Source organism: Tachypleus tridentatus, unplaced genomic scaffold (assembly GCF_004210375.1).
Source record: "Tachypleus tridentatus isolate NWPU-2018 unplaced genomic scaffold, ASM421037v1 Hic_cluster_2, whole genome shotgun sequence".
NCBI lineage: Eukaryota > Metazoa > Arthropoda > Merostomata > Xiphosura > Limulidae > Tachypleus > Tachypleus tridentatus.
In genome coordinates this window covers 52,611,029-52,628,210 of record NW_027467782.1, presented here as the reverse complement: position 1 = coordinate 52,628,210, position 17,182 = coordinate 52,611,029, and the positions used below count along the sequence as shown (strand labels likewise).

The following is a 17,182-nucleotide window of genomic DNA, read 5'->3' as shown; positions in this document are numbered from 1 at the left end:
TTGTAATAATATATTTATTATTATGTTTACTGTTTTTTTATTTCTGCACGTAAATATAGAAGTGAAAAAGAAGAGATATATTTTATAAATAAAATTAATAGTTTCCATAATTCCGTAGAAAATATTGCACATTAACTGGCATTTGCGTATCGTACTATGTTATGTGATTCTAGAATGCATATTTTAAAATAATATATGTTAAGAACCGTAGCTCTTTTTTGATTTCATTATGTCACCTATTATAAATTATTTCGGACGAGTCTCAGATTTATCACGTTATGTACGTTACATATTATTATATATATATCTCAACTAACCAGAAATTTAACTTGAATTTAGAAGTTAATTAACTGTTAAAATGTATCAAATTTGTGCTATTTGCTATCTGCTATGTCCACCGAAGAGATTCAAACCGCTGATTTTAGCGTTGTAAATCCAAAGACTTACTACTGTCCTAGCGGGATACGACAAGCTTGGAAGTGAAACAAGTAACACATGTGTTAACGTGCATGGTAATAAAATTTCTCGACATGTTATGGAGTAGAACGTGAAATCTCAAAATCTAGTTGTACTCTTATGATTCCTGATGGCAGATTTTTATTGTAGAATAAATAAAGGTATGCTAGTACTTATAGATTTTCTGGGGATTCACAAGTTAGAAACACTGACAGGTTATAGGCGGACCAACAAGATGGAAATGTTGATAGATTAGTATGGGGAAGCATTGATAGATTGTTTTGTCATATGGTGAAATGCTGTTCGTTTAATGAGCATCCAGGGATTGAAACTGTTTTTACTATGGTGGAGACACACCATGCAGTAGAAGACTTTACTGTTGGATGGTGTCACGGTCATGGAGCAGGAGACCCTACTATTGGATGGATGTCATAGTCATGGAACGGGAGACTTTACTATTGGATACATGTCATGGTCATGTAGTAGAAGACTTGACTATTGGATAGATTCCGTGGGTAACATTTGAAATGACAACGGCAGCTGGATTTGAAAAGCTGTGTTCCTAATTTATAATTATTACACAATCGTTTGATGTCTGTTTTCTTCATCTACAATTATTACAATGCTGTCAAGATTTTGAAATGTAAGTAAACTACTGAAAATATCTAGGCCTATTTGTGAGAAACCAACATGCCAGTTTCTCTTTTGTTCAGTACCAAACTTTCTTATTAATATATTAGTGTATGAGATTATGCATTAAAAACCGAAACGATACAAATCCACTTCGGTTAGAGAGGATTACAAAGAGTAAGGAAAGATTTGAGATGATACGTCACTGAGGGTAGTTTATGTTGAGCTTATCCTTACAAACTATCTATAATCAGTTCTCGTTGCTAGGCGACGTATTAGCAGCGAGTGTTGGCGTTGCTAGGCGACGTTTAGCAAAAAGTGTGTTTTTGTTTACTTGACATTTCTTTAATTAAATTGCATTTCTTTGCACCCTTCAATTTTTTAACTTTCAGCACTGACTAGAAAGGTCAAAATCTTAAATATTTATGATATATATTCGAAATAAACAAACAACAGAATTATGAGACTTTTTTCTGGTTCTAACAAACAGTCGAAATATGAGACTATTTTCTTGTTCTAATAAAAAGTAGAATTATGAAAATTTATTTTCTGGTTCTAACAAACAGTAGAATTATGAAAATTTATATTATGGTTCTAACAAACATTACAATTGTAATATTAATTTTCTGATTCTAACAAACAGTAGAATTATAATATTAATTTTCTGGTTCTAACAGTATAGTTATAAAAGTTTATTTTCTGGTTGTAACAAACACTAGAATTATAATATTAATTTTCTGGTTCTAACAGTAGAATTATGAAAGTTTATTTTCTTGTTCAAACAAACACTAGAATTACAAAAGTTTATTTTCTGGTTCTAACAAACAGTAGAATTATAATATTAATTTTTTGGTTCTAACAGTAGAATTATGAAAGTTTATTTTCTAGTTCTAACAAACAGTAGAATTATAATACTAATTTTTGGTTCTAACAAACAGTAGAATTATGAAAATTTATTTTCTGGTTCTAACAAACATTACAATTGTAATATTAATTTTCTGATTCTGACAAACAGTAGAATTATAATATTAATTTTTTGGTTCTAAGAAACAGTAGAATTATAATATTAATTTTTTGGTTCTAACAAACAGTCAATTTATGAGACTATTCTCTTGTTCTAATAAACAGTGGAATTATGGAAATTTATTTTCTGGTTCTAACAAACAGTCGAAATATGAAACTATTTTCTGGTTCTAATAAACAGTAGAATTATGAAAATTTATATTATGGTTCTAACAAACATTACAATTGTAATATTAATTTTCTGATTTTAACAAACAGTAGAATTATAATATTAATTTTTTGGTTCTGACAAACAGTTGATTTATGAGACTATTTTCTGGTTGTAACAAACAGTAGAATTATAATATTAATTTTCTGGTTCTAACAGTAGAATTATGAAAGTTTATTTTCTGGTTCTAAAAACAGTAGAATTATAAACGTTTATTTTGTGGTTCTGACAAACAGTGGAATTATGAGACTTTATTTTCTGGTTCTAACAAACAGTCGAAATATGAGACTATTTTCTTGTTCTAATAAACAGTAGAATTGTGAAAATTTATTTTCTGGTTCTAACAAACAGTAGAATTATTAAAATTTATATTATGGTTCTAACAAACATTACAATTGTAATATTAATTTTCTGATTTTAACAAACAGTAGAATTATAATATTAATTTTTTGGTTCTAACAAACAGTTGATTTATGAGACTATTTTCTGGTTGTAACAAACAGTAAAATTATAATATTAATTTTCTGGTTCTAACAGTAGAATTATGAAAGTTTATTTTCTTGTTCAAACAAACACTAGAATTACGAAAGTTTATTTTTTGCTTCTAACAAACAGTAGAATTATAAACGTTTATTTTGTGGTTCTGACAAACAGTGGAATTATGAGACTTTATTTTCTGGTTCTAACAAACAGTACAATTGTAATATTAATTTTTTGGTTCTAACAAACAGTTGATTTATGAGACTATTTTCTGGTTCTAACAGTAGAATTATGAAAGTTTATTTTCTTGTTCAAACAAACACTAGAATTATGAAAGTTTATTTTCTAGTTTTAACAAACAGTAGAATTATAATACTAATTTTTTGGTTCTAACAAACAGTAGAATTGTAAAAGTTTATTTTGTGGTTCTAACAAACAGTAGAATTATGAAAATTTATTTTCTGGTTCTAACAAACATTACAATTGTAATATTAATTTTCTGATTCTAACAAACAGTAGAATTATAATATTAATTTTCTGGTTCTAACAGTATAAGTATAAAAGTTTATTTTCTGGTTGTAACAAACAGTAGAATTATAATATTAATTTTCTGGTTCTAACAGTAGAATTATGAAAGTTTATTTTCTTGTTCAAACAAACACTAGAATTACAAAAGTTTATTTTTTGCTTCTGACAAACAGTAGAATTATGAAAATTTATTTTCTGGTTCTAACAAACATTACAATTGTAATATTAATTTTCTGGTTCTAACAAACAGTAGAATTATAATATTAATTTTTTGGTTCTAACAGTAGAATTATGAAAGTTTATTTTCGGGTTCTAACAAACAGTAGAATTATAATACTAATTTTTTGGTTCTAACAAACAGTAGAATTATGAAAATTTATTTTCTGGTTCTAACAAACATTACAATTGTAATATTAATTTTCTGATTCTAACAAACAGTAGAATTATAATATTAATTTTCTGGTTCTAAGAAACAGTAGAATTATAATATTAATTTTTTGGTTCTAACAAACAGTCAATTTATGAGACTATTTTCTTGTTTTAATAAACAGTGGAATTATGGAAATATATTTTCTGGTTCTAACAAACAGTCGAAATATGAGACTATTTTCTTGTTCTAATAAACAGTAGAATTATGAAAATTTATATTATGGTTCTAACAAACATTACAATTGTAATATTAATTTTCTGATTTTAACAAACAGTAGAATTATAATATTAATTTTTTGGTTCTGACAAACAGTTGATTTATGAGACTATTTTCTGGTTGTAACAAACAGTAGAATTATAATATTAATTTTCTGGTTCTAACAGTAGAATTATGAAAGTTTATTTTCTTGTTCAAACAAACACTAGAATTACGAAAGTTTATTTTCTGGTTCTAACAAACAGTAGAATTATAAACGTTTATTTTGTGGTTCTGACAAACAGTGGAATTATGAGACTTTATTTTCTGGTTCTAACAAACAGTACAATTGTAATATTAATTTTTTGGTTCTAACAAACAGTTGATTTATGAGACTATTTTCTGGTTCTAACAGTAGAATTATGAAAGTTTATTTTCTTGTTCAAACAAACACTAGAATTATGAAAGTTTATTTTCTAGTTCTAACAAACAGTAGAATTATAATACTAATTTTTTGGTTCTAACAAACAGTAGAATTATAAAAGTTTATTTTGTGGTTCTAACAAACAGTAAAATTATGAAAATTTATTTTCTGGTTCTAACAAACATTACAATTGTAATATTAATTTTCTGATTCTAACAAACAGTAGAATTATAATATTAATTTTCTGGTTCTAAGAAACAGTAGAATTATAATATTAATTTTTTGGTTCTAACAAACAGTCAATTTATGAGACTATTTTCTTGTTTTAATAAACAGTGGAATTATGGAAATATATTTTCTGGTTCTAACAAACAGTCGAAATATGAGACTATTTTCTTGTTCTAATAAACAGTAGAATTATGAAAATTTATATTATGGTTCTAACAAACATTACAATTGTAATATTAATTTTCTGATTTTAACAAACAGTAGAATTATAATATTAATTTTTTGGTTCTGACAAACAGTTGATTTATGAGACTATTTTCTGGTTGTAACAAACAGTAGAATTATAATATTAATTTTCTGGTTCTAACAGTAGAATTATGAAAGTTTATTTTCGGGTTCTAACAAACAGTAGAATTATAATACTAATTTTTTGGTTCTAACAAACAGTAGAATTATGAAAATTTATTTTCTGGTTCTAACAAACATTACAATTGTAATATTAATTTTCTGATTCTAACAAACAGTAGAATTATAATATTAATTTTCTGGTTCTAAGAAACAGTAGAATTATAATATTAATTTTTTGGTTCTAACAAACAGTCAATTTATGAGACTATTTTCTTGTTTTAATAAACAGTGGAATTATGGAAATATATTTTCTGGTTCTAACAAACAGTCGAAATATGAGACTATTTTCTTGTTCTAATAAACAGTAGAATTATGAAAATTTATATTATGGTTCTAACAAACATTACAATTGTAATATTAATTTTCTGATTTTAACAAACAGTAGAATTATAATATTAATTTTTTGGTTCTGACAAACAGTTGATTTATGAGACTATTTTCTGGTTGTAACAAACAGTAGAATTATAATATTAATTTTCTGGTTCTAACAGTAGAATTATGAAAGTTTATTTTCTTGTTCAAACAAACACTAGAATTACGAAAGTTTATTTTCTGGTTCTAACAAACAGTAGAATTATAAACGTTTATTTTGTGGTTCTGACAAACAGTGGAATTATGAGACTTTATTTTCTGGTTCTAACAAACAGTACAATTGTAATATTAATTTTTTGGTTCTAACAAACAGTAGAATTATAAAAGTTTATTTTGTGGTTCTAACAAACAGTAAAATTATGAAAATTTATTTTCTGGTTCTAACAAACATTACAATTGTAATATTAATTTTCTGATTCTAACAAACAGTAGAATTATAATATTAATTTTCTGGTTCTAACAGTAGAATTATGAAAGTTTATTTTCTTGTTCAAACAAACATTAGAATTACAAAAGTTTATTTTCTGGTTCTAACAAACAGTAGAATTATAATATTAATTTTTTGGTTCTAACAGTAGAATTATGAAAGTTTATTTTCTGGTTCTAACAAACAGTAGAATTATAATATTAATTTTTTGGTTCTAACAGTAGAATTATGAAAGTTTATTTTCTGGTTCTAACAAACAGTAGAATTATAATATTAATTTTTTGGTTCTAACAGTAGAATTATGAAAGTTTATTTTCTGGTTCTAACAAACAATAGAATTATGAAAATTTATTTTCTGGTTCTAACAAACATTAAAATTGTAATATTAATTTTCTGATTCTAACAAACAGTAGAATTATAATATTAATTTCCTGGTTCTAACAGTATAATTATAAAAGTTTATTTTCTGGTTGTAACAAACAGTAGAATTATAATATTAATTTTCTGGTTCTAACAGTAGAATTATGAAAGTTTATTTTCTTGTTCAAACAAACACTAGAATTACAAAGGTTTATTTTCTGGTTCTAACAAACAGTAGAATTATAATATTAATTTTTTGGTTCTAACAGTAGAATTGTGAAAATTTATTTTCTGGTTCTAACAAACAGTAGAATTATGAAAATTTATATTATGGTTCTAACAAACATTACAATTGTAATATTAATTTTCTGATTTTAACAAACAGTAGAATTATAATATTAATTTTTTGGTTCTAACAAACAGTTGATTTATGAGACTATTTTCTGGTTGTAACAAACAGTAGAATTATAATATTAATTTTCTGGTTCTAACAGTAGAATTATGAAAGTTTATTTTCTTGTTCAAACAAACACTAGAATTATGAATGTTTATTTTCTGGTTCTAACAAACAGTAGAATTATAAACGTTTATTTTGTGGTTCTGACAAACAGTGGAATTATGAGACTTTATTTTCTGGTTCTAACAAACAGTACAATTGTAATATTAATTTTTTGGTTCTAACAAACAGTTGATTTATGAGACTATTTTCTGGTTCTAACAGTAGAATTATGAAAGTTTATTTTCTTGTTCAAACAAACACTAGAATTATGAAAGTTTATTTTCTAGTTCGAACAAACAGTAGAATTATAATACTAATTTTTTGGTTCTAACAAACAGTAGAATTATAAAAGTTTATTTTGTGGTTCTAACAAACAGTAAAATTATGAAAATTTATTTTCTGGTTCTAACAAACATTACAATTGTAATATTAATTTTCTGATTCTAACAAACAGTAGAATTATAATATTAATTTTCTGGTTCTAACAGTATAGTTATAAAAGTTTATTTTCTGGTTGTAACAAACAGTAGAATTATAATATTAATTTTCTGGTTCTAACAGTAGAATTATGAAAGTTTATTTTTTTGTTCAAACAAACACTAGAATTACAAAAGTTTATTTTCTGGTTCTAACAAACAGTAGAATTATAATATTAATTTTTTGGTTCTAACAGTAGAATTATGAAAGTTTATTTTCTGGTTCTAACAAACATTAGAATTATAATATTAATTTTTTGGTTCTAACAGTAGAATTATGAAAGTTTATTTTCTGGTTCTAACAAACAGTAGAATTATAATATTAATTTTTTGGTTCTAACAAACAGTAGAATTATAATATTAATTTTCTGGTTCTAAGAAACATTAGAATTATAATATTAATTTTTTGGTTCTAACAAACATTAGAATTATAATATTAATTTTTTGGTTCTAACAGTAGAATTATGAAAGTTTATTTTCTGGTTCTAACAAACAGTAGAATTATAATACTAATTTTTTGGTTCTAACAAACAGTCAATTTATGAGACTATTTTCTTGTTCTAATAAACAGTGGAATTATGGAAATTTATTTTCTGGTTCTAACAAACAGTAGAATTATAAGACGTTTTTTCTGGTTCTAACAAACAGTAGAATTATGAAAGTTTATTTTGTGGTTCTAACAAACAGTAGAATTATGAGACTATTTCCTAGTTCTAACAAACAGTAAAATTATAAAAGTTTATTTTCTGGTTCTAACAAACAGTAGAATTATAATATTAATTTTTTGGTTCTAACAGTAGAATTATGAAAGTTTATTTTCTGGTACTAACAAACAGTAGAATTATAATATTAATTTTCTGGTTCTAACAGTATAATTATGAAAGTTCATTTTTTGGTTCTAACAAACAGTAGAATTATAATACTAATTTTTTGGTTCTAAGAAACAGTAGAATTATAATATTAATTTTTTGGTTCTAACAAACAGTCAATTTATGAGACTATTTTCTTGTTCTAATAAACAGTGGAATTATGGAAATTTATTTTCTGGTTCTAACAAACAGTAGAATTATGAGACGTTTTTTCTGGTTCTAACAAACAGTAGAATTATGAAAGTTTATTTTGTGGTTCTAACAAACAGTAGAATTATGAGACTATTTCCTAGTTCTAACAAACAGTAAAATTATAAAAGTTTATTTTGTGGTTCTACAAACAGTAGAATTATGAGACTTTTTTTCTGGTTCTAACAAACAGTAGAATTATAAAAGTTTATTTTGTGGTTTTAACCAACAGCAGAATTTATAAGAGTATTTAATACTAGAATTTTATAATAAGAGTTCTGACATATATATTAATGTTCACACCTCTCTACAGAATCAACTGACTGGTTGTACATAAAACAAAACAGCAATGGTCTAGAGCTAATCCAAAACTATTAGGTTATGACCTGCCTGTGGACAGTATCATGTCTGTATCCTTGTTATAAGCCAAACAAGTGGACATTGATACTCAACACTTATCACTCAAAACATCCATTTTCACAAAATGTGCATTGTTCCCCTCTTTGGAGTACAGACACACTGCAAAACCAACGTATTTTTATTCCATATTAATTAGGGGAATTATCCCCCTTATGAGGTGTATTATGTATGATAAATTAATATTCTGTGTCTGAGTAACAGTTCCCTTTCTTTATAAACTACTGGTGAAGACTATGAAAAAAACGTAGTTTCATAAAGTAATTTATTAGAAATCTCGTCAACTCACTCTTGCTGTTAAACTGTAAAAAGTACACATCAGAATAGAAAAATATTCATCTTAAGTCAGGCAACAGTGTGAATATTTTATTAATTCCTGTACTTGAGAGAATAATTCAGTTTACAGCTATACACTGAGAGGAGACTAAATGTCTGTCATTTAAGGTATTAAATATTAAAATTCATGACAAGAAAACAGATACACTCAAATGAAGTGCAAAACACACTGAAAGTCAGTCTAAGTGAATCAGAGAAGCCATATTAAGAAAAGCAGAAAGCGATGTCAAGTTATAATAACAATTCTTCAGTTATGGTTTATCATATCACAAAAAACATTCTTACCGATTTATCTTACAAGTACTCTCATTGGATGGCTTTGCAAGATACCAGTATTCTTATTGGTTGGTTTTACAACACATAATTTCTCTCATTGGCTTCTAATACAAACTGCTTTAACTAGCAATTGGTGGCTTTCAATGATAAAAGTTTTTCTTCAATGCCATCTTATTCAAATCAGTTGATATATTGAAATTACGTATTATTACAACGTTATTAAACATCAACCAGGAAAAGATAATAATATAGATGAGAAATAAAGGAAAAATTCACAGTGACAATTTGGTAGAACCTTATGAGGCACTAGTGTCCTGTCCATACAAACTACTACTGCCATTCGTTAGGCTTGTTCATCGAGATGCAAGAATTTTCCACTTGTCTCTGTTGGAAGCAGCTTCCATAGCCATTTCAATAAATCCATTGTTGACCTTTGACAATGCCTAAAATGAAAGATCTCACTATGAAAACACATTTCAACACTAGTTCTAGAAGAAAAAATTCCCTCTTCAGCCATATTCAAATTTAAATATGTCTAAATTACAATGAAAAGAAACTAATCTCTAACACACTTCATGATGTAGAGGGATGAGTGAGATGTCTTGGTTGTGTAAATTAATAATTAAAATGATGATTAATTAAATACATGAACATTCAACAGTATTGAATATACTAAGTGGTAGAAGACAGAATCAGAAAAGTTAATGTCATATTACCTTATACAACTGTAAACAGACAGAATCAATCCAGGTAACTTGTAGCTAGGGAGGTTAGTGTGTTCTTACCATATACAACTGTAAACATACAGAATCAATCCACGTAAATTGTAGTTAGGGATGTTAGTGTGATCTTACCTTATACAATGATAAACAAACAGAATCAATCCAGGTAACTTGTAGTTAGGTGATCTTACCTTATACAATGGTAAACAGACAGAATCAATCCAGGTAAGTTGTAGTTAGGTGATCTTACCTTATACAATGGTAAACAGACAGAATCAATCCAGGTAACTTGTAGTTAGGTGATCTTACCTTATACAATGGTAAACAGACAAAATCAATCCAGGTAGCTTGTAGTTAGGTGATCTTACCTTATACAATGGTAAACAGACAGAATCAATCCAGGTAACTTGTAGTTAGGGATGCCAGTGTGATCTTACCTTATACAATGGTAAACAAACAGAATCAATCCAGGTAACTTGTAGTTAGGTGATCTTACCTTATACAATGGTAAACAGACAGAATCAATCCAGGTAACTTGTAGTTAGGGATGTCAGTGTGATCTTACCTTATACAATGGTAAACAGACAGAATCAATCCAGGTAGCTTGTAGTTAGGTGATCTTACCTTATACAATGGTAAACAAAGAGAATCAATCCAGGTAACTTGTAGTTAGGCGATCTTACCTTATACAATGGTAAACAGACAGAATCAATCCAGGTAACTTGTAGATAGGTGATCTTACCTTATACAATGGTAAACAAACAGAATCAATCCAGGTAACTTGTAGTTAGGTGATCTTACCTTATACAATGGTAAACAGACAGAATCAATCCAGGTAACTTATAGTTAGGTGATCTTACCTTATACAATGGTAAACAAACAGAATCAATCCAGGTAACTTGTAGATAGGTGATCTTACCTTATACAATGGTAAACAAACAGAATCAATCCAGGTAACTTGTAGTTAGGTGATCTTACCTTATACAATGGTAAACAAACAGAATCAATCCAGGTAACTTGTAGTTAGGTGATCTTACCTTATACAATGGTAAACAGACAGAATCAATCCAGGTAACTTGTAGTTAGGTGATCTTACCTTATACAATGGTAAGCAGACAGAATCAATCCAGGTAACTTGTAGTTAGGTGATCTTACCTTATACAATGGTAAACAGACAGAATCAATCCAGGTAACTTGTAGCTGGGGTAATTCATGTTCCTTTTCTCTATCCATCAGAGCCTGGAAACATTTGATGTTGATGTAAGAAAACTTGCATCATTACATTGGTATAGTGGTTCTACCTAGCGTTAAGTTCGTCTGATTTGTAGGTCGTGTTCAACCTAGCTTTGCTGACTGTGCATAGTAGTCAGTTGATAAAATGTGACTTTAATCTAACTAGTTGACAAGATTAACTTTATTACTTGATGACAATTGACACTAACTTGTTACCGAATGTCACCAGACATTAACTTTCTTACCTAATGACACCAAAAATTAACTTTGTTACTTACTGATACGAGACATTAAACTTGTTACCGAATGACACCAGACATTAACTTTCTTACCTAATGACACAAGACATTAACTTTGTTACTTACTGATACGAGACATTAAACTTGTTACCGAATGACACCATAGATTAACTTTCTTATTTAATGACACCAAACATTAACTTTCTTACCTAATGACACCATATATTAACTTTCTTACCTAATGACACCAAACATTAACTTTCTTACCTAATGACACCATAGATTAACTTTCTTACCTAATCACACCATAGATTAACTTTCTTACCTAATGACACCAAACATTAATTAACTTTCTTACCTGATGACACCATAGATTAACTTTCTTACCTAATCACACCATAGATTAACTTTCTTACCTAATGACACCAAACATTAATTAACTTTCTTACCTGATGACACCATAGATTAACTTTGTTACTTAATGATACCAGACATAAACTTCCTTACCTAATGACACCAAACATTAACTTTCTTACCTAATGACACCAAACATTAACTTTGTTACTTAATGACACCAAACATTAATTTTCTTACCTAATGACGCCAAACATTAACTTTGTTACCTAATGATACCAAACATAAACTTTGTTACCTAATGATGCCAAACATTAACTTTCTTACTTAATGATACCAAACATTAACTTTCTTACCTAATGACACCAAACATAAACTTTCTTACCTAATGACACCATAGATTAACTTTCTTACCTAATGACACCAAACATTAACTTTCTTACCTAATGACACCAAACATTAACTTTGTTACTTAATGACACCAAACATTAACTTTGTTATCTAATGATACCAAACATAAACTTTCTTACCTAATGATACCAAACATTAACTTTCTTACCTAATGACACCATAGATTAACTTTCTTACCTAATGACACCAAACATTAATTAACTTTCTTAACTAATGACACCATAGATTAACTTTGTTACTTAATGACACCAGACATAAACTTTCTTACCTAATGACACCATAGATTAACTTTGTTACTTAATGACACCAGACATAAACGTTCTTACCTAATGACACCAAACATAAACTTTTTTACATGATGACACCATAGATTAACTTTGTTACTTAATGACACCAAACATAAACTTTCTTACATGATGACACCATAGATTAACTTTGTTACTTAATGACACCAGACATAAACTTTCTTACCTAATGATACCAAACATAAACTTTCTTACCTAATGACACCAAACATTAACTTTCTTACCTAATGACACCATAGATTAACTTTGTTACCTAATGACACCAGACATAAACTTTCTTACCTAATGACACCAAACATAAACTTTCTTACCTAATGACACCATAGATTAACTTTGTTACTTAATGACAGCAGACATAAACTTTCTTACCTAATGATACCAAACATAAACTTTCTTACCTAATGACACCAAACATTAACTTTCTTACCTAATGATACCAAACATTAATTTACTTTCTTACCTAATGACACCATAGATTAACTTTGTTACTTAATGACACCAAACATAAACTTTTTTACATGATGACACCATAGATTAACTTTGTTACTTAATGACACCAAACATAAACTTTCTTACATGATGACACCATAGATTAACTTTGTTACTTAATGACACCAGACATAAACTTTCTTACCTAATGATACCAAACATAAACTTTCTTACCTAATGACACCAAACATTAACTTTCTTACCTAATGACACCATAGATTAACTTTGTTACCTAATGACACCAGACATAAACTTTCTTACCTAATGACACCAAACATAAACTTTCTTACCTAATGACACCATAGATTAACTTTGTTACTTAATGACAGCAGACATAAACTTTCTTACCTAATGATACCAAACATAAACTTTCTTACCTAATGACACCAAACATTAACTTTCTTACCTAATGATACCAAACATTAATTTACTTTCTTACCTAATGACACCATAGATTAACTTTGTTACTTAATGACACCGGACATAAACTTTCTTACCTAATGACACCAAACATAAACTTTCTTACCTAATGACACCATAGATTAACTTTGTTACTTAATGACACCAAACATAAACTTTCTTACCTAATGACACCGAACATTAACTTTCTTACCTAATGACACCATAGATTAACTTTCTTACCTAATGACACCAAACATTAATTAACTTTCTTACCTGATGACACCATAGATTAACTTTGTTACTTAATGATACCAGACATAAACTTTCTTACCTAATGACACCAAACATTAACTTCTTACCTAATGATATCAAACATTAACTTTCTTACCTAATGACACCATAGATTAACTTTCTTACCTAATGACACCATAGACTAACTTTCTTACCTAATGACACCATAGATTAACTTTCTTACCTAATGACACCAGACATAAACTTTCTTACTTAATGACACCAGACATAAACTTTCTTACCTAATGACACCAGACATTAATTAACTTTCTTACCTAATGACACCATAGATTAACTTTGTTACGTAATGACACCAAACATTAACTTTCTTACCTAATGACACCATAGATTAACTTTGTTACTTAATGACACCAAACACAAAAACTTTCTTACCTAATGACACCAAACATAAACTTTCTTACCTAATGACACCAAACATTAATTAACTTTCTTACCTGATGACACCATAGATTAACTTTGTTACTTAATGATACCAGACATAAACTTTCTTACCTAATGACACCAAACATTAACTTTCTTACCTAATGATATCAAACATTAACTTTCTTACCTAATGACACCATAGATTAACTTTCTTACCTAATGACACCATAGACTAACTTTCTTACCTAATGACACCATAGATTAACTTTCTTACCTAATGACACCAGACATAAACTTTCTTACTTAATGACACCAGACATAAACTTTCTTACCTAATGACACCATAGATTAACTTTGTTACTTAATGACACCAGACATAAACTTTCTTACCTAATGACACCATAGATTAATTTGTTACTTAATGACACCAGACATAAACTTTCTTACCTAATGACACCAAACATTAACTTTCTTACCTAATGATACCAAACATAAACCTTCTTACCTAATGATACCAAACATTAACTTTCTTACCTAATGATACCAAACATAAACTTTCTTACCTAATGATACCAAACATTAACTTTCTTACCTAATGATACCAAACATTAACTTTCTTACCTAATGACACTAAACATTAACTTTCATACCTAATGATACCAAACATTAACTTTCTTACCTAATGACACCAAACATTAACTTTCTTACCTAATGATACCAAACATTAACTTTCTTACCTAATGACTTGTGACATTAACTTTGTTGTGTTATGATACCTGACTTTGACTTTGTTACCTAATGAAATCTGTAGGTTATTTAGTTTTATAGTTTTCCTAACATACAAGACTTGTGATTTATGTAGTTTTCTAGTTTTCTTAATACACAAGACTTGTGGTTTATGTAGTTCTGTAGTTTTCTTAACATACAAGACTTGTGGTTTGTGTAGTTTTCTTAATAAAACAACTTGCGGTTTCAGTAGTTTTGTAGTTTTCTTAATAAAAAGACTTGTGGTTTTTTTGTAGGTTTGTAGTTTTCTTAACATAAAAGATTTGTAGTTTATGTAGTTTTGTAGTTTTATTAACATACATGACTTGTGGTTCATATAGTTTTGTCGGTTTTTTAACCTACAAGATTTGTGGTTTATGTTGTCTTAAAGGTTTCTTAAGATAAGGAACTTGTGGTTTATGTAGTTTTGTATACATACAAGACTTGATTTATGTACTTTTCTTAACATAAACACTTGTGATTTATGTAATTTTCCTAACATACAAGACTTGTGGTTTATATAATTTTCTAGTTTTATTAACATACAAGACTTGTGCTTTATATAGTTTTCCTAACATAGAAGGCATGTGGTATATGTAGTTTTCTTTACATACAAGATTTGTAATTTATGTAAATTTGTAGTTTTCTTAACATGCAAGACTTGTGGTTTATGTAGTTTTGTCTGTCTTCTCATAAAACCAACCTGTGGCTGAATCTTCAATTGTTGCTTCTCTTTGTCACCTTGATCAAAAAATTCGTCAGTTACTAGTTTCGCCACCTAAAATTCAAAACAAAATATTACATTTTAGCAAACAATTGATTCACTTAATGATTGTTTCATATATTCACATTACCTGAACTGGCTTTAGGCACTTGTTCCTCATAAAAAGGCTTCTGTTTTAAAGACTGTGTTTATAATATTTTAATTCTGAAACTATAAAGTTGTTTATAAAACTATTTGTATCTTTAGTATCCATAAATCTAGATGTGTAGGTTAAGTTTCATTACACACTGTACTGCACACAGAACACTAACATAAAGAACACAAAATAGTAGGTTATCACCATAGTTTAACAGCTGTAAAAATACTTGATAGTACATTATCATCACAGTTTAACAACTGTAACAATGCTTGATAATGCATTATCATTATAGTTAAACAACTGTAACAATATTTTATAGTACATTATCACCATAGTTTAACAACTCTAACAATACTTGATAGTACATTATCACCATAGTTTAACAACTGTAACAATACTTGATAGTACATTATCACCATAGTTTAACAACTGTAACAATACTTTATCATACATTATCACCATAGTTTAACAACTCTAACGATACTTAATATTACATTACCATCATAGTTTAACAACTGTAACAATATTTTATAGTACATTATCACCATAGTTTAACAACTCTAACAATACTTGATAGTACATTATCACCATAGTTTAACAACTCTAATGATACTTAATATTACATTACCATCATAGTTTAACAACTGTAACAATATTTTAAAGTACATTATCACCATAGTTTAACAACTCTAACGATACTTAATATTACATTACCATCATAGTTTAACAACTGTAACAATATTTTATAGTACATTATCACCATAGTTTAACAACTGTAACAATACTTGATAGTACATTATCACCATAGTTTAACAACTCTAACGATACTTAGTATTACATTACCATCATAGTTTAACAACTTTAACAATATTTTATAGTACATTATCATCATAATTTAACAACTGTAACAATACTTTATACTACATTATCACCATAGTTTAACGACTGTAACAATGCATGTAAATGACCACTGGTTACCCTGTGCTGGATTGGCCAGGGTTTAGTACAGGCTCCCAGGTCACAGGCTGTCATCAACATGCTCTTCAGTATGTCCCGTTTCTCCTCTTCTTCCCACTCAAGTTCTCCAATGTCTATCAGAGTAAAAAACTTGCTTCGTAGTCTGGGGGAAAAAATTTTGGTAAGAATAATTAATAATGAGCAAAAACAAAGTTGAAATGTTGGTAAGTAATCTGTGTTATTTAGGTGTATATAAGGTAGTACAATATTGTATAGTATTGTTGTTCTACAAGTAATCTGTGTTATATAGGTGTATATAAGGTAGTACAATATTGTATAGTATTGTTGTTCTACAAGTAACCTGTGTTATATAGGTGTATATAAGGTAGTACAATATTGTATAGTGTTGTTGTTCCACAAGTAACCTGTGTTATTTAGGTGTATATAAGGTAGTACAATATTGTATAGTATTGTTGTTCTACAAGTAATCTGTGTTATATAGGTGTATATAAGGTAGTACAATATTGTATAGTATT

The 17,182-nt window shown here is 27.9% G+C and overlaps 1 protein-coding gene across 1 annotated transcript in view; it reads right to left on the bottom strand.

The window, feature by feature from the left end:
- Positions 1-9,233: 9,233 nt before the first annotated feature.
- LOC143242922 (dual 3',5'-cyclic-AMP and -GMP phosphodiesterase 11A-like) overlaps positions 9,234-17,182 on the bottom strand; it is a 30,664-nt gene continuing 22,715 nt past the window's right edge. Inside the window, 4 exon segments of the mRNA XM_076486533.1 lie at positions 9,234-9,674; positions 11,109-11,192; positions 15,530-15,604; positions 16,668-16,809. Of these exon segments, the coding sequence (XP_076342648.1) occupies positions 9,585-9,674; positions 11,109-11,192; positions 15,530-15,604; positions 16,668-16,809 (391 nt within the window). The 3' untranslated portion in view covers positions 9,234-9,584.